General features: G+C 42.3%; 3 protein-coding genes across 3 annotated transcripts; 1 reads left to right on the top strand and 2 right to left on the bottom strand.

Moving 5' to 3' along the window:
* Positions 1 to 310: 310 nt before the first annotated feature.
* Positions 311 to 9,443, top strand: syk (spleen tyrosine kinase). Its single transcript, XM_077622922.1, has 15 exons — positions 311 to 552; positions 2,668 to 2,933; positions 3,948 to 4,393; positions 4,468 to 4,628; positions 5,813 to 5,951; positions 6,071 to 6,152; positions 6,226 to 6,281; positions 6,490 to 6,552; positions 6,638 to 6,716; positions 6,958 to 7,117; positions 8,016 to 8,225; positions 8,291 to 8,480; positions 8,559 to 8,699; positions 8,757 to 8,869; positions 9,275 to 9,443. The coding sequence occupies exons 3-15, from the start codon at positions 3,992 to 3,994 to the stop codon at positions 9,345 to 9,347; spliced, it is 1,869 nt and encodes a 622-aa protein (XP_077479048.1). The 5' UTR covers positions 311 to 552; positions 2,668 to 2,933; positions 3,948 to 3,991; the 3' UTR covers positions 9,348 to 9,443.
* auh (AU RNA binding protein/enoyl-CoA hydratase) lies at positions 8,920 to 13,825 on the bottom strand. The gene is made up of 10 exons (XM_077622929.1): positions 13,550 to 13,825; positions 13,247 to 13,314; positions 12,983 to 13,070; positions 12,478 to 12,564; positions 12,156 to 12,248; positions 11,916 to 11,972; positions 11,577 to 11,764; positions 11,442 to 11,492; positions 11,156 to 11,203; positions 8,920 to 10,438 (listed from the first exon to the last, which is right to left on the bottom strand). Exons 1-10 carry the CDS (start codon positions 13,773 to 13,775, stop codon positions 10,361 to 10,363), a joined length of 984 nt encoding a protein of 327 aa, XP_077479055.1. The 5' UTR covers positions 13,776 to 13,825; the 3' UTR covers positions 8,920 to 10,360.
* Positions 13,826 to 14,531: 706 nt separating this feature from the next.
* nfil3 (nuclear factor, interleukin 3 regulated) lies at positions 14,532 to 17,189 on the bottom strand. Its single transcript, XM_077622928.1, has 2 exons — positions 16,941 to 17,189; positions 14,532 to 15,695 (listed from the first exon to the last, which is right to left on the bottom strand). The coding sequence occupies exon 2, from the start codon at positions 15,608 to 15,610 to the stop codon at positions 14,549 to 14,551; it is 1,062 nt and encodes a 353-aa protein (XP_077479054.1). The 5' UTR covers positions 15,611 to 15,695; positions 16,941 to 17,189; the 3' UTR covers positions 14,532 to 14,548.
* Between the last annotated feature and the right edge of the window lie 265 nt (positions 17,190 to 17,454).

Below are 17,454 nucleotides of genomic sequence, written 5' to 3'. Positions count from 1 at the left end.
CATCAAAATATATTTTTTTAAAATGCTGGCTGACTTTCCCATGATTTCCTCTGCTCATTTACACGTGAAAAAAATGTGACAAAGTATAAATACATCTTTTCCTACTCCTTTATCTTCCTAATCCAGTATATAATCATACCTTAGCATATGTTACAGCGTTCCACTTCTCACAAATCTAAAACGGTCACATTTTAGTTTCGTAATAAAACTAGCCTTGTGGTTTCGGTGATTGATACTTTAGCAACACTGACACCTACAGGCGATTAAGCGTACCGACGCCCTAAAGTCCAGCTCACGGTGGCGTTCGGAAGGATTTGCGAGCGCGGCTGTGCTTCGACGCGATTGGTCAGCCAGATGAGCTGGTGTTTGTGCATTTGGACCAATGGGAAGTGGTTGAGAAATCCGGCAGCGATGGGACGCCAGCATCCCAAAGCACCGGTGATGGGATGGCAGCCGCCCTTCCCTTGGAAAAGGAATTTGCGAAATTAAGATGATTGCCGAGTGGGCCACCATGATGGATCATGCCAAATGTCGAGGACTGCATTCCATCGCGTGAGTATGACCTCTATTCGCATGTATATACTACTGTGTATCAATATTATTTATTTCATAAGGCCCTCCACCAGATGTCAGTCATTTGCCATGTAAATGGGGCACATCGGCTCAGAAATAGCCGGCCAGTGAAGGGAAATATCAAAAGAATAAAAATAGATGATGAAACAGAGAAACGCTACCATGAGCATGTGTGTTTGTTAAGTTGACTGTTAAATTGTGCAAATTTGATTAAACGCATGCGTCAAATTCGCAGAATCATGACACATTTCTTCTATTTGTGTTTTCTATACTAAAAATGTTCCAAGTGAGTTTTTGTCATAATGTAAAGTATCCCAATAATAAATGGGTCACTTTTAAACAGATTGGAATCTCTGAAATTGACTTATTTTCTATTCTATACTAACAAAAACAGTATATGGAGAGAAGAACGTGTATTTTGTCTATCCTTAGTCCATACTTTTAACGTCAAGTTAACCCCGAAATGTCAGCTCCTATGGATTGTCCTTTTTTTGAGTATAAACGTTATTTTCATTATTAAATTAGTTGGAAGCCCTTTCCAATTCGCATGGTCATTTACACCAAATGGTTAGTATTGCTTTAATTCATATTTTTACCAGTGCTATTTAATAACTAACCAGCTAGGTTATCCATTTTTGTGTGATTCTAATGAAAAACAGGCCGAAACGTTTAGACGCGTTTGAGCTGATCCGACCCACGCTGCTTTTACTAAAGTCAGGCTATTGTATGGCATTTATAGCGGGCTGGGCATGGCAGATGGAGAAAGTGATGACGCTGGCTAGCGAGGCCCAGGTTAAGCCGACAGATGGCCAAGGACCGAGAGCTTATCAAATTGGGGAAAGCGAGGTGTACACTATGAAAAATATACATAATCCTTTTTTTAAAAAGATGAAATAAAACAAAACAAGTTTATATTTTCAAACAGAGTTAATATAGTTGCGTAAGTAACTACAGATCTAGAGATTAGTTTTATTTTGTATTTTTGAGGGCCACTTACAAGACTGTGGATGGGCCAAAAGTGGCCCCCCGACTGTATTTTGCCTACTTTTTGAGATAAAAGTTTGTGTAGAAGTTTTGTAAAAATTGTCTGACTTGCTGTGTCATGCGAAGATGAAGCTGTCGTAAAAGCAATTTGAGGAAGTAAACATTTCAGATCATCATCTCACTGTGGTGGTAATTGACACATATACAATTATTATTATTATTATTATTTTTTAATCTGACGGTGTTGTGCAATCTGTAGCAGTTTGTGTATCAGATACATACAGTGTACTAATGTTTGTCCAAAAAGTTATTTGTGTGTGCGTGGTAAGTTTTGCTAAATTACGTAACATAATGTAATGTTTTTTTGACATATTATACATATAAGGCTAGCTATAATGGTATGTACTGGCTAATCATTACAATGTTTATAAACCCAACCATCGTTCCGCCTATATTTAAATCTATTTATGGGTACTAACTTTACACTTTCTAAAGATTCTTGAGCAAAAGTGAGAGGTAAATATTGAGAAAGCAAATACTCAAGGAACTTGAGGTACTTCCTTCCGGTATGGTAAGTTTCATTTGGCCACTGCACGTGATTGACAGTTGTTTTATTTTAACCCTAAATGCGTCATATTTGATATCGGAATTTTGAGTGATGGGATTTTTTTTTCACCAGGATGAAAATTGGTGGATTTTATAATAATGATACTAATTTATGGACAGTTACATTTGATAATTTGTAGGCTTTTTGATTCGAGGCTTATTGGTTCGGGCTTTGAAGGGTTAACGTGTAATTGATTTAAAAGACGTCCATTTTTTTTTTCATTTTTTGGGAGAAAGTGAGTTTTAGCCGAAATATGGGAAATAATTTCTCTCCAAAAATGGATTGAATGTTAGTGGACTATTATAATAAATATTAACAAAGTAAATTTTCGTAGATTTTTAACATCCGATTGTTAAGGAGTTGATCTTGAAATCCGCTGATTATGTCAAAGTATCCTTGTGGTGGCCTCAAAGGTTTGCATGAAATAAGCTAAATCATCCTTAAACGTGTATTAATAAGCATTCAAATCAATTGATTCTGGCGTCATCTGTGTGTTTTTTCAGTGGATCTATCGCTCGTTGGTAGCTTCTGGCTAGTTCAACGTTCTTAAAAGAAAAAAAGGGGGAAGTAAACGCATCCATTTGTCGAGGCGGCCTCCGAAATGAGGAAGCTCGAGCATGCCACCTTTCCACCGCGCTCGCATTTCAACGTCAACGGACGCTGCTTTTTATCCCGTTCAATTGGACTTACGGCCATGTGGCTTACGCTCTTGGACTGCTTGAAAAACTGAAGACTTTACAACCTTGTATTTCCAGCTACAGAAGATACAGTAAGTATACACGATCAATCTATTTTAAATATATTCATGCTCTGTCAGACACCAAACTATTTTAAGGGAATGATAAGTCAAGGATTTATTGGACCTTTTAAACTGTATTAGAATATTAGTTTGGTCCTTCGGGGAGATAATAATGTCCTAAATTACGCTAAATGGTTGGAAAATACGTGTACATTTTTGTCACATGAATCGAGAATCATCTAAAATTGGTTCATATTTAAAGAGGTGCCAATAAGAACCACTTTAATACATCTATTTCATAAATATACTTGAATACATGTGCCTACACTGTACACGGTCGATTGGTCGCCAATCTTTTGGTCACCGGTCTTTTGGTCGCCCAGAAGGCAAGTGATAATTAGCATTTAAATCGGCGACCAAAAGACCGGCGACCAATCGACCGCACACGCCCTACACGTGTGAAAGTATGATACATAGATTCCATAAATATACTTACATATACATAAGATGGTAATTGGCTGGCTACCAATTCAGGGTGTCCCACTCCCGCTGGCCATCGTCGGCTGGGGGAGGCTCCGGCACCCCCTGATCCCTGAGAAGATAAGCGGAAAATGAATGAATACTACATATAATTTGTCATTTACGAGTTGTATTGTAGTTTGCATTATTGCTCTAAAATACGGGAATCGATCTGCACTGTATGTAAAATTGGCGGCAGGGAATCAAACCCACGACCTCTGGGCTGGCGAACAATTTCTAACTGAGCCACGCACCCTCAAAAATGAAAAAAAAAACAGTATCAAACTATATTAACCTAGTGACACTGTCATTAATTGAACTGGTATTTAGTGAGGATAAATTTGCCCGTGTGCAGTCGATTGGTCGCCGTTTTTTTGGTCGCGGTCTTTTGGCCGCGATTTTTTGGTCACCCCGACCGCGACAACGGGCGACCAAAAGACTGGCGACCAATCGACCGTGTACCAATTTGCCATACTTTGTTTTTCCCAATATGTATTTGATATGCTTTTTTTTTGCCCACCTCAGGTGAATTATCTGAAAGTGTCGTAGCCGGCGAGCGGTGGCCAACCATGGCTGACAGTGTCAACAGTCTGCCGTTCTTCTACGGCAACATCACCAGAGAGGAGGCCGAGGACTTTCTCCAGGCGGGGGGCGCCGTCAGCGGCTCCTTTCTGTTGAGGCAAAGTCGAAACCACTTGGGAGGCTTCGCGCTCTCCGTCTTCCACTCGGGCCGCTGCTACCACTACACCATCGAACGGGAGGCCAACGACTCCTACGCCATCGCCGGGGGCAAGAGTCACGGCGGCCCCCTGGACGTGATCGACTACCACTCCCGGGAGATGGACGGCCTGGTGTGTCGACTGAAGAAGCCGTGCCACCGGCCCAAGAACACGCAGCCCAAGGTGGGACCCTTTGAGGACTTGAAGGAAAAACTCATCCAGGAGTACGTCAAGCAGACCTGGAACTTGCAGGTCGGTGGTGGACGCTCGTGGGTTTTTTTTTTAGGGGGGGTTTAGCCAGACCTGAAACGCTCGAGTCTGGGCAGGGGGCGGCGCTGGAGCAAGCCATCATCAGCCAGAGGCCGCGTTTGGAGAAACTGATCGCAGCCACCGCTCACCAACGGATGCCATGGTTCCACGGGAAAATAAGTCGAGAGGATTCCGAGGCCAGGCTTCAAAATGGCTCCCGGACTAATGGAACGTTTCTGTAAGTGGTTTTTCTTTGGCTCAAGTGCTTGAAATTAAAGGATAGATATTTGGGAATTCCTTGGGAAAATAAGTGGAGTTCTCCCATAGGGGTTTTTCAGAAGGCGTCAAATACAATACTTTAAAAATCAATATGATCGTGCTTGAATTTGGTCTTGTGAGTATGCACAATTCATGTTTTGTTTTGTTTTTCGCCATAATAACTGAAATTTTGGGGGCAGGAAAACAATAAGTTTCCACCGTTTCTGGTTAAAAAAACTTACCAGTAATCTTTTGAACTTTTGCAGCACCAAATTGGAAGGCAATTTTTCAAACAGTGATCAGAAACATTCAGTGTACTCATTGCTCATTACAGTTTGGGCGCTTGACTTAGGGGTGTATTTCCAAAATGTGCTTTGTGCAAAGTAGCTCGAGGACAATCGCTTACTTTTTTTGTGAAAAAGTCGCGCTGAGAAAAGGTCATGGTCGGCTGAAGAAACACATCACACATATGTCGAGGCGGGCAGGCGGTTTCCGCTAGCTGCTTCCTGAAATAGCCAGAAAAGAGGAAGGGTGACAGTAAGCGGCGATTCCACTGTTAGATACATCTCACATGTAATACATACAATACACTCTGTTACAGTATGATTAGAGTGGCTCTAATCTTATCGCAGATGCAACAAAGTTCAAAAGTTATTGGACAGAAAACCAAAAAAGCCACCACCACCACCACTGTCAGATATTAAACAAACAAAAACGCCTTAACTGGGACAATAGTGTTAAAAATGCAGATGCCACCACTTCAAGATTTTGGACCCCAAAAATTCCAACAGATCAACTTTGGCTGGCTCTAGAGGTGACTGTGTAGTTCCCTTCAAAAAGAATGCTAAATTAGCCAAAGCACCTTCTCTCTTCATACCTGGAACTCAATAGCAATTAGAATACGTCAACCCCCGTCTCTGAACTTCTTGGCCAATCATCTTAAAGCCAGGCTGTTATACCGACAAAATTGCCATCATAAGATGGAAATTAGCCCTCGGCTACAATCTTACATGTCGACATACTATGTATGTTCATTAACATGAAGATAGATATGTCCGTTAATATGAAATCAAACAAACTGGAACTGAAAAAAAGCGCTCGCCGCGGTAACCACAGCTTTTTTTCCATCTTTTCATTTCCATTTCCCGTTCCTTCCGTCTTCAGCATCCGTCAGAGGGACGCCAACGGATCCTTTGCTCTTTGTTTATTACACCAAGGAGAAGTGATGCATTACCGCGTGGACCAGGACAGGAATGGCAAGCTCTCCATACCGGATGGCAAGAAGTTTGACACTCTTTGGCAGGTTAAGAAAAAAAATGCCTTTACCATTTGGTCTCAGTTGGGTTTGGGAATATGTCTAAATAATAGCTTCGATTTTGCCGCACGTATTACGGCTCACAAAAGTCTTTCTCTTGACGCCAGCTGGTGGAACACTATTCGTACAAACCGGACGGCCTCCTGCAAGTTCTCACGGAAGCCACACCACGACCTGATGAAGACACAGGTGCGGTACAAAGCTACTAGAAATGTGTTGGAGTTGAAGTGGAACAAAAGCACATGCTATGTTTTGGTCTCAGCTCTTTTAGGGCAGTCGTTGCTACCGCAAGATTCACCTGGCTTCACTTCACTATTTGTAAGTCTTTTCTCTTTGTTTGAACACTAAAAATAATAGCAAGTAGGATAGCCATTAGAAGAATTTGGCCGTAATGCCATGCCGATAGGACGGCAGGTCAACCAACATTCTTCAGTAGAACATTCTTTTCAATGGGCGCCTTCAAAACCTTCATTGTCGTGTTTTTACGTCCCGGTTTTCCTGATCGCCTCCACCGAAAAAATCCCAGCAAAATGCAGCCGAAGGCCTTCTTGCCAAAATGAAAACCGTTTCCATCGGCGGCCGACACAAGGTGAGCAACTCCTGAAGCTTCAATTTTAACCAAGTATTTCAAATTGGTACACCCTTCAAATGAATGGTCGCGTGGTTCTCCCCAGAGCCGCAGATCTCGGCGCGAAAACAATGATGCAAACTTCAACAACCAGCAGGCGCCCAATAATTGGATCATTGCCAGAGGTAGGTGTACTCGCGAGCTAGGATTTTATTTTCAAACTTCTAGCCCACCGCTTGATCGACATGTCTACGTATTTCCTAGCAGGACCCGTTTCATTCCAAATCCAAATACGCAAGCGCCGTTAAAATGAACCATTGAAGTGGCAATCTAACAGAACACACGTTGTGGCGGAAATGATAGTCAATCACGAGGAAAAAGTTCATGGATCGACTTACCGATAAGGTGACGTGGTTTGTCCTTTAGAGTCGTTGCCGATGGACACGCCGGTTTACGACAGGACGTACGCCGATCCCGAACAGCTGCGGAATTCCACCGTCAATTACGAACAGCTCCAATTGGAGAACGAAGAACTGGGTTCCGGAAACTTCGGGACGGTCAGGAAGGGCTTCTACAAGAACAAAGCGTAAGCTTCTACTTCCATTGCATTTCGTCTTAACATCACAATTTTTGGATTTGGCCCCTCTTAGCTAAGAACAAAGGTGGCTTGCGACGGCGTAACCTTTCAACCTTGACATGTTCAGGCACTTTGTTCAGCTTAGCCAATGAGTTTCTGACACATATTGAACTTCCCCCCCAATCTTACGTTTTACAGACACCGCATTTTCAGATTCGTACAAGTTATAAGCACAGAACAATCCCATGAATTCTAAGAAACAAAGGCCCAACTGTTTCACCAACCATTCCTTAAAACCTACGACTTTCAGTTCTAAAATGACAGTGCAAACCTATTTTCTCCACAACACTCTAACGGACGTATGGAACAGACCAGGGATGGCCAAGTCCGGTCCTGGAGAGCCCCTATCCAGTCTGTTTTCCATATCCGGCTCCTCCACCACACCTGAATCAAATGACCAACTCATTACCTAGGTCTACAGTGTCTTCTGTGTCTGTGCTTGCTACTGCAACCAAGGGAATTTCCCAAATATGGGATGAAATATAGTTGTAATCTAATCAGCAAGATGTCCAGAAACTTGATACCGATCCAGATGATTCGATTCAGGTGTGTTGGTGGGAGGAGACACACCTGAATCAAATCATCTGGATCGGTATCAAGTTTCTGGACATCTTGCTGATAAGATTACAACTATATTTCATCCCATATTCGGGAAATTCCCTTGGTTGCAGTAGCAAGCACAGACACAGAAGACATTGAAGACCTAGGTAATGAGTTGATCATTTGATTCAGGGGTGCTAGAGGAGGGAGATATGTAAAACAGACCGGATAGGGGTTCTCCAGGACCGGAGTTTGCCAACCCTGGAATAGACACAAGGTTTTCGTTTTTCTTTTCTTCGGGCGTTAGGATGACGCAACCAGTCGCTGTGAAAATCCTCAAGGACGAGGAGGGTGGCGCGTCGGTTCGCGAAGAAATGCTACGGGAGGCCGACGTCATGCAGCAGTTGGACAATCCTTACATCGTCAGGATGATCGGCATCTGCGAGGCCGAGAGCCTCATGCTGGTGATGGAGCTGGCCGACCTGGGGCCGCTCCACAAGTTCCTGCAGAAGAACAAGTGCGTCTTACGTCCGGTCCCCGGCGAGTTCTCGCCGACTCCGCCCAACCTCTCCGTCTTCGCAGGCACACGACGGTTCCCAACCTCACCGAGCTGGTGCACCAGGTGTCCATGGGGATGAAGTACCTGGAGGAGAACAACTTTGTCCACCGGGACCTGGCGGCTCGGAACGTCCTGCTGGTCACCCAGCACTACGCCAAAATAAGCGACTTTGGTCTCTCCAAAATGGTGGCCGAGGACCAGAACTACTACAAGGTCGTCGCTTCTTCCGCCAGGTGGAAATGGAAGGCGAAATAATGGACGTTGACACCCCTAACGTGCACGTTTCTTCAGGCCAAGGGTCACGGGAAGTGGCCGCTGAAATGGTACGCACCGGAGTGCATCAATTTCTTCAAATTCTCCAGCAAAAGTGACGTCTGGAGCTTCGGGGTGCTCATGTGGGAGGCGTACTCGTACGGAGAGAAGCCCTACAGGGTAAGACTTGCATTCACTTGACGTGGCGTTGGATTGGGTACCTTCTTCTTTCCACAGGGAATGAGAGGAAATAATGTTTTGCAAATGATCGAGAGTGGAATGCGAATGGACGCCCCGTCAAACTGTCCAGAAGAGATGGCTAACCTCATGAAGACTTGCTGGACCTACGAGTAAGCCACAAATGAGTCATTGATTGAGCAAGAAAATGTGATACGGCATGTTCGGAAGAACGATTTAATCATTCAATTGCATCATCATCATCGCAGACACGTCCTTATTTCAGTTGGGATAACGTGCAAGTGAAAACCATTTTTTGATAAACAAATGTATACATGCTTCACTTCATAGGACAAGAAAAACAGTTTTTCGGGGGGTATAGTAGCTTTGTCATCTTGAGACAGTGCAAAATTAGCGTTTTGTTTAAAGGGAATGAGAGGAGTCGCTTTGATTGGATGCGATTGAAGTTGACTAGCTCCATGAAATTAGCAACATCTGGTCCAACTATTTTTTTTGCCATTTAAATTCATTTTTTTAGGATATCCGTCCAAGCCATGCCTTGTTTTCTTGTCTTACAGGGTTGACAAAAGACCGACATTTGCCGTTATTGAGCCAAGACTACGGCAATATTATTACGACATTGCACAATGAATCTAGAAATCATCGGTCATTATCGTGTCGGACAATTGTATATTAAACTTGTAGCAATACCTTTTCTGTTTCTGCAAATAAACAAAAAAAAATCTTGGTATGGTCAAGTTTGAATTCATTTTTATGAGGATGCTTCTTTCTCAAGCATATAAACAAATTAAATGGACTTGATGCATATATTCCAGTGACTTTGACACCTTACCAAAGACTCACCCGTTGCTTTTTGCCTTCATTAAGTCACTTCTGCTGATCTGACTTAACAATAAGAGCATTTAAAGCACAAATCAACAAAACAAGTACTAAGTTATGCTCAAGTTAAATAAAAAGAGGCTCAAATTGGCATTTTTCCTTTGCACCAAAATCATGACAGATATTTAAAAATAGGACACTATTTTTTTTTCATTTGTCGAATGCAGTTTCCCATGATCAATGTCATCACAACATTTTTCTGTATGGACTGTGTTAGGTTACAAAGATGTATATTCTGATTGCAACGGTCCAAATGAGGCTTTTTAGACAAAAAACAATACATGAAGAAACGTACATACAAATTACAGATTTTCAAAATAAAAGGAAGGTAGCATTTCAGACGAAAGATAACCTTTCACGTCAAACTACGAAGCCATGCAGCCTTTAAAGTGTGCGCTATGGCCATACATTTCACTCCATTAGGTCATTTTGGAAGAAAAAAAACATATTTGGCAAAACAACTTCTAGAAGTAATTGTGATGACTTTGATTTGCAAAACTGCTCACGGCAATGCACTTTTTTTTTTTCATTGGCCCGAGAACTAAAATCAAACTCACGTATATGGCTTTTATGGCAATCACTTTGCGTAACTCGCTTGGTAGGATACGGTATTGTGGTGTTAGAGCTACAGCAGCCATCCACCAGAGGTCATGGCTTGCTTCATCTGCGGCTGCTCGAGCCAACGTTCACTTGCATGTCGGAAGCGGTGGTATGACAAAAGTTAAGGCAGAACTCTTCAATGTTTTTCGGGGGGAGTCGGCGACTCACTCTCCCTTGAAGTGAGGACGCCGCTTTTCCTTGAAGGCGGCCAAACCCTCCAGTCGATCTTTAGTGGGTATAACCTTTGAAAACAAAAATATATATACATTAATAGGGGAAAAAATAAACAAAGAAAACAGTAATCCCTCGAATATCGCGGTTTAAAGTAGACCAGACATGGCCAAGATTATTATAACTTTTTTCCCTTCAGGCCTGAGCCCAAGTAGCAAAAGTGGCTAACGAGTTTCAGCGTGGATTTTCACATTTTTATGACTTTTACAAAAAGAAAAAAATATATATTTTTTTTAAATAATTAAGTGGAAAAAAATCTTTAAGTAGTGAATTCAAAATAATTAAGGGATTAAAGTATGAAATAATGGAAAAATATATAAATCGAGAAAAAAAAAGATAAACAAAATATACATGAATAGTTGTTATAATAGGCAAATAGTACTCGTATGTAAAATAGAAATCTAAAACGGTGAATGGTTGCCATCTACTGGTGACATCAGTTTGGTCAGTTTGTTTTTCATTTTGGCAAAAAAAAATTGCATAAAAATTTAATAATAAAATAGGCATTCAATTCAAGCCATGAAAACAAAACAAAAATCAAAAGTCAAGTTCAATCGTCCTTGGCACTGAATGTTTGGATTATTTCAATTTCAGAATGAATGTTGAACCTACATTTTTTTGTTCCATACAAATATTTTCAAAAGGGTACACATTTAAACCCCTTTTGACCAGCGCACTGTAGCATTTCAAAATAAATTTAATTAAAAAACGCATTTCCTTGTACTCACTTGGGCATAGCATGCTTCTTCAATAGCCAAACCCGTGGACAGGTCCACCTGAAAGACACCGTGACATCAACACTCGAAACTTACAACCATTCTTTAATACCCAATAAAATATCTAGGCCATTTAACCAGTAATTCAAGTGAAACTTTAACTTCATCTACAACACTAACACCATTGATGACCTCATTCGCGGCGGCCATTTTATTTGGGAGGAAGGAGCCGGCGTAGAAAACCCATCGTCAATAAAAATTGGCCGTCCAATCACTGTCTGCCGAATGAATGTCTTACCTCTATACCTTGATTGATGGCCAGTTTCGCCATCCTGACAGCAATTGGACCCTGTGGAGAGGAAGAATGAAACTTTGACCACACAACCAAGGGGGAAAAAATAAAAAATTAATAAAAATTCTGAACTTTGCTCACCTGCGGGTTAATCTCACGTGCAAGTTCCAGCGCGCGAAGGTAGGCCGCATCTCCGTTCTTATTCTGCTCCACCGAGTGACTGACCAGACCCAAGCGACAGGCCTCGGTCCCGTCCACCACGCGGGCCGTGTAGATTAACTCTTTGGCGTGGGACACGCCAACGACCCTGGGAAGGCGCTGCGTACCTCCTACGTGAGGGGAAAAGGAGGCGCCGTAAATTAAAGCACAAAACTATACACTATGCTTTCCCTCACCAATTTCAAAATAATATACATCACTCTCCAGCGAATACTCTTTTTTGTGTTCTTGAAAAATGAATATCATAATTAATAGTCTTACCTGCCCCAGGAATAATGGCAAGTTTTGCCTCAACCAGTCCCATTTTTGCAGAGTTTGCTGGGGGAGAAGAGAGACACAAATATTAGATTCCTATCAAATGATAACTTGAACAACTGTTTCAATCATTGAAAGCATTACATGGTTTATTTAACAAGGGCACATTACATCATAGCTCAATTTAAAAAAACAGGATATTGTTAGGCTTCATATTTCCAAATAAAATGCAAAAAATAATTTTACAGGCAACTCGAAGGTCACACGCCAGGGCCATTTCCAAGCCTCCTCCTAAGGCAGCTCCATCCAGTGCAGCTATTGTCGGCATGGGTAGGTTACCTGTTAGCAAAAATAGGGAGGATTCTCAAAATTAACTTATTACTTCCAACACATCAGATGCATAAAAAACATTTTAATTTTGGTACTGCAGAAGTCCCCCACCAGTAAAACTTCTCCAGATAAACTCTAAAGTCTCCCCAAAATACCATCTGAACAGAATATCAACCCCTCATTTGAAGATAGTACAGAAACAAACCCAATAGAGAATGAAAGCAGAAAAAAAGTTTACCCAATTCAGTGATGAGCGCTCTTGCTTTGGACACAAATGGTCCTACTTCACTTTGCTGCATCTTGGCCCTCTCTTTAAGGTCAGCTCCTAAAAAATATGAATTAAAAACTGTAAAAAGCATTCTCCTCAGTCTAAAGGCTTCTTAGAAGCATAAAAGTGAAAAAGTACTTCTTGCTGCCTTGTCAAAGTTTAACTTTTCCCCATTTTTCCTATTCTACCATCATCAAATTAATGTAAATATCACTCACAATAACACCAAATGTAGTTTATCAATTGTAATTTTATTTACAAAGAAAAAAATGTATAGTTCAAACAGCTTCCAAAACGTTTCATTTCAATATTTTATCGGGTAATTACTTTTCCACACAATGTTATACATCTTTAAGAACGCTTTCCCCATTAATAAATAACATTAGCATATAAAAAACTGAATTGTATGTCTGATATGAACATTTGCTTGCAATTCACAGTATAATTTCTTGGACAAAAATAAATATAAACCTACCAGCACAAAAGATCCCTGGAACTAAACTGCATATAATGACACTGCGTACTTTGTTGTTCTTTTTAATATCCCCCACTGCCTCAGTCATCTGGAAAAACAAACACATTGTGAAAATTTGAATGCAACACATTTAACAGGACAATGTGAGGATAAGCGATGCAAAATAAAGTGAATGAATGTTGCTTCAGCATTTATCAAATTGACAAGTGTATAATACTCGCCATGCTTTATGGTTACAAATGGCAATTAAAAAGTAATACCTACCATTTTCACCAGGTTTTTGCTTATAGCATTTTTGGCTTTTGGCCGGTTTATCCCAACTACGACGATACCTGAAACAACATGGCGTCAGGGGTGACTTTAAGAAAACACCAATTTCACGAATTTAAAACAATAGGTGACCTTAAAACTATAAATAGCGAAATTAATAACATTTCAATTGTAAAATGTATGGTAACCAGACAACCATGGAAAAGCTTGGCAGAACTTTATGCAAAGCAATTCCTATCGTACTGTACAAATGAACAACGGCAACAATAACAATTAACATTAGAGAAGCCAGCTTACCGTGGTCTTCTCCGTCAAGATACCTCAAGACCAAATCGTCCTTTGCGTCCGAGCTGTACCCTCGCCCCACTGGGCCAAAGCCCAGCGACGGGAATTTGGTTTTAGCGGACCACACATACCGTCGTGAAGCGAGGTAAGGCGAGCCTAGCTTGCAGGCGTTTGCGCTGTCTGTAAAGTTTACGCGACAAGCTTGCAAAAGCGCCCCGCGTCCAACCAGGGCGGCCATACTTGCTTGCAAGCGGAACGTCTGACTTTGAACTCTGACCTGAACGCGTCATGGAACCACGTGACGTCTAAATTCCGCGTCTGGGGAACCAAAACATCGAATATTTTCATTTTATTAATTAATGTCATAAAAACGCAAACAAATAACACGCCTAAGATAAACTGTAAAAAAAATATATGTATACAATAGCAAAAATATATATAGTAAAAAGTTTTATGAACATTCACCAGCTGCCACCACAATCAATGATTAGGGATAAAGTTAGCTTTGGGTGATGACAGTGCAATTATTCTCTTACTGTTATTATTTTCTCATTAATCAAAGCCATTTGGTTAAATTGACTTTTTTTGTTAATAATCACATATAAGCATATGTTTTGCTGAAATGCTGTGTATAAAAACAATTGTCCACAATTGGCTACGAATTTATTAAAGTGCTAATAACTGTACTGAATTGTCCAGAATATTACATTACCTGATGAACATTCCAAGCAGAGGGATACAAACAAGTACGCATGTCCCCAAACAATACACATCTGCCAAAACATTTTCCGACACGCGATTGCCGCATCACATTAATCAGAAACCAAAATGAATTTCATCTTTAAGGCAAAAATGGCCGGTTCACAACATTAGGGCAAAATGTGCCAAACAGCCAGTGGAACTTGATGTGATGATGTCAGCAAAAAATACAATGCTGGCTATAAACTTGTACCCGCTGCTTAAAATCAGAGCACAAGAAATGAGAGTGAGTAAATACAATAAGAGCAATTTTTATTTTTTTGGCCCGTCGCTAAGCGGACGATCCATGGGCATGTTGGCGTTGTTTTTATCCCACTGCTCGGGGCGCCCAGTCCAGTCCTGAATGGCGGTGACCTGTTCCGACAAGGGGCACGACGAGGACTGCGAGAACCGCCAGGCCCGGAAACGCTCGCTCCCGGGGGATGATTCGTATTCGGGATCGACGGCTTCTACTTTAATCTGCACGGTCTTGGCTTTGATTCGCAGTTTGTGAGGCAGAGCCGACGAAGCGGCCTCAGGCACTTTGTGCGCCGACACGATGACGCTTCTCTCGGAGGACAGCAGGCCCTTGGGGACCCGCTGTTCGTCCTCGCCGTCCGAGGACTTGCTCACGGCACCGTCGTCCGAGCTTCCGGGGGAGTTGCTGGACGACCTGGCCATTCGCGGGAACGTAGCGGGTTGCGCGCAGACCCTCGACAAAGAGCCGGCCATGTAGTTCCGGAGGAGTTCGTACGGACTGCTTCCCTCGCGTGGAAAAGCGCCGGTCTCCGTCGGTTCCCGTTTGACCTCCGCGCTTCTCGAACCCCCCTGCGTCGTAGCGCACGCCTTGGATGCACACGGGGAATGTTTGATGACGGAAATGCAGCTAGCGCGCCGCTGAGGGGGCTCCGGTCCCCTCCCGGAGGAATCCCGGTCTTCGCCGGCCGGGACAAATTGCCCGTAGAGTCGGGCGCCGGTTCGGCCGGACAATTTCTCCACTTCCTGGTCGTACGCCGCAGAGGTCAAAAGGCCAAACTTGAGTTTGAGCGACAAGAGTTCAGCTCGGAGGGAGGAGTTTTCTTCCCCCAGAGCCATGAGCTTATTCTCAAGCACCATGTCGTTTATTCGCCGCTTTTCCCTGGAGCGTTTGGCCGCCTCGTTGTTTTTGCGCCGCCGCTCCCAATAGACGGTGTCCTTCCTCTCGTCTGGGATGAACTCCCGTTTTCGGCGACAGGCGCTTTTGGCTGCAAATGGAGACGTGGAGACGGCCAGGAGCAGGGCGTCATCTCCGCTGTAGGACTCGCTAGAGTCCATTTCTAGCTTTACCGCTTGCATTTTTTTGGGTGGCTTTCAGGACCCTCAAAGGTTTCAACTGGTCACCATCATGTGTTACTTGAGCTCTTCGACTCGAGAATATCAACTGTTGGGATGACAGAAAAATGCATTATTGGCAAGGGGGTGGGAAAAGGATCATTCAATTTTGCATAGCAAAAAGCGTAACATCGTCCTGTTATATACACGCGATTTTGTTAAAAAAATGGTTTTTCAGCAAGAAAGGGTTTGTTTTGGTGGACCGTATCTGTGTTAAATGCGGATGATATTTCCAATCCATCAATGACCGTTGCAAGGAATGGATATCGTAAACCTTTCACATGATTTCACAGATTTTTAACCAGATTACTCAGTGTTCTAAATTGGAATACAGTGTGTTCTTTTGGAAAAGAGCATCTAGCACAAAGTTTAGAGGGAAAAAGGCGGATATAATTATTTTGAAAACCATGAAAACCAAGATTTTTTTCCATAAGATTTTATTGCGGGATTTCACCAAGTCATTGTTGACATTTCCAATTCAAAAACAAACAAAAAAACCTGGAGTTTCGATGTGGCGCTTTTCTGATATGAACAAGAAGCCGTAGGAGTCATGACGCTTTCTCGCCCACTCCCCGAATTCCTTCATTTTGTTCGAATGACACAACAACGACCCCCTCGCCACCAGAAATTTCGGTCGCTGCAGACCTTACGCAACGTTCGGCTGCCGGTGTGGCGAAAGCCAAACACTTTGTTCGCCTTTGTTTGTGTGTAAACATCGACGTAACAGGCTGGAAGGAGACAATGTGGCCATTGTTTCTGTTACATGACATCATTGCCTCGCTTAAGTCCGACGCGGGCGGAAAAGGTTGGATAGACGCCCTAAAATAAAATAAATTTAAAAAAAGAAAGTAACCGAAGCGATACCACTGACAAAGAACGTTCCGTGTTCGAAAAATGAAACATTTTGACGTCCACCATCATCGCCCCAACCGGTTTTTCGCTTGCACCGCTGTGTCGTAATCCCTAAACTTATCACTCGGAACAAGGCCTACGTGACTTTACAGTCCCAATAAACACCATAAAAGCAGCATTATTACACATATTAATGTTCCCGCACACCCTAAAAGGAGCATTATTACAAATATTAAGGTTCCTGTTTTCAGCGTAAAAATGGCACACCTATGTCATTACCCGTTTATTATGAACAACAATTAGGTTAAGTCTAAAAAAAGTGTTAGGCTAGAAAATGAATGATAAACAAACAGAACCACGTGTGTACATTGAAAAGGACAAATGTGATCAATTGGCCCGCTCAAGTATTCGGTATTGATGGCGTAAATTCGATATTACTCACATTGTAGCCAAACCTTGTCGTTCGTTTTAAATAGGTCTCGCTCGTTGTCGTCAGGCCAGAAGACGCACCTCACCGATGTATTTGTCCGACCAGACGTGAAAGATATCTGGGTCGCCTAGTTTTCACAAAAGGCAAAAGAAGCACATTTTCCTCTTGATTTTTTTCCCTTTCAATGTGCCTCATTTCTGACTCATGGATTTGTGTTAGTAGGTCAGGAGTTAAGTGTATTGGTGGTGTACTGTTGCGTGACAGCCGTTACGGCCAATCAGATGGCCTGATTCTAAAAGGCCAGCCAATGACCGTGGCGAATAATAAGATGTCGTTACAACGCCAGCACAGCTGCCGTAAAGCAATCGTATAAGTGCACACCTTCATGCACATTCGCCAAAAATATTTATTGTTGTATTTTCTATATTTATCTATATAAAAAACCCAGTTTTTATGAAGATGACGTTGCGAAACAAGAAAGAATAATGATTTGCAAATCATGCTCAACCTCTATTTAAATGGATAT

The sequence above is a fragment of the Stigmatopora argus genome, chromosome 16 (assembly GCF_051989625.1).
Source record: "Stigmatopora argus isolate UIUO_Sarg chromosome 16, RoL_Sarg_1.0, whole genome shotgun sequence".
NCBI lineage: Eukaryota > Metazoa > Chordata > Actinopteri > Syngnathiformes > Syngnathidae > Stigmatopora > Stigmatopora argus.
The sequence above is the reverse complement of the archived record's forward strand: the minus strand, read 5'-3'. Positions and strand labels throughout refer to the sequence as shown.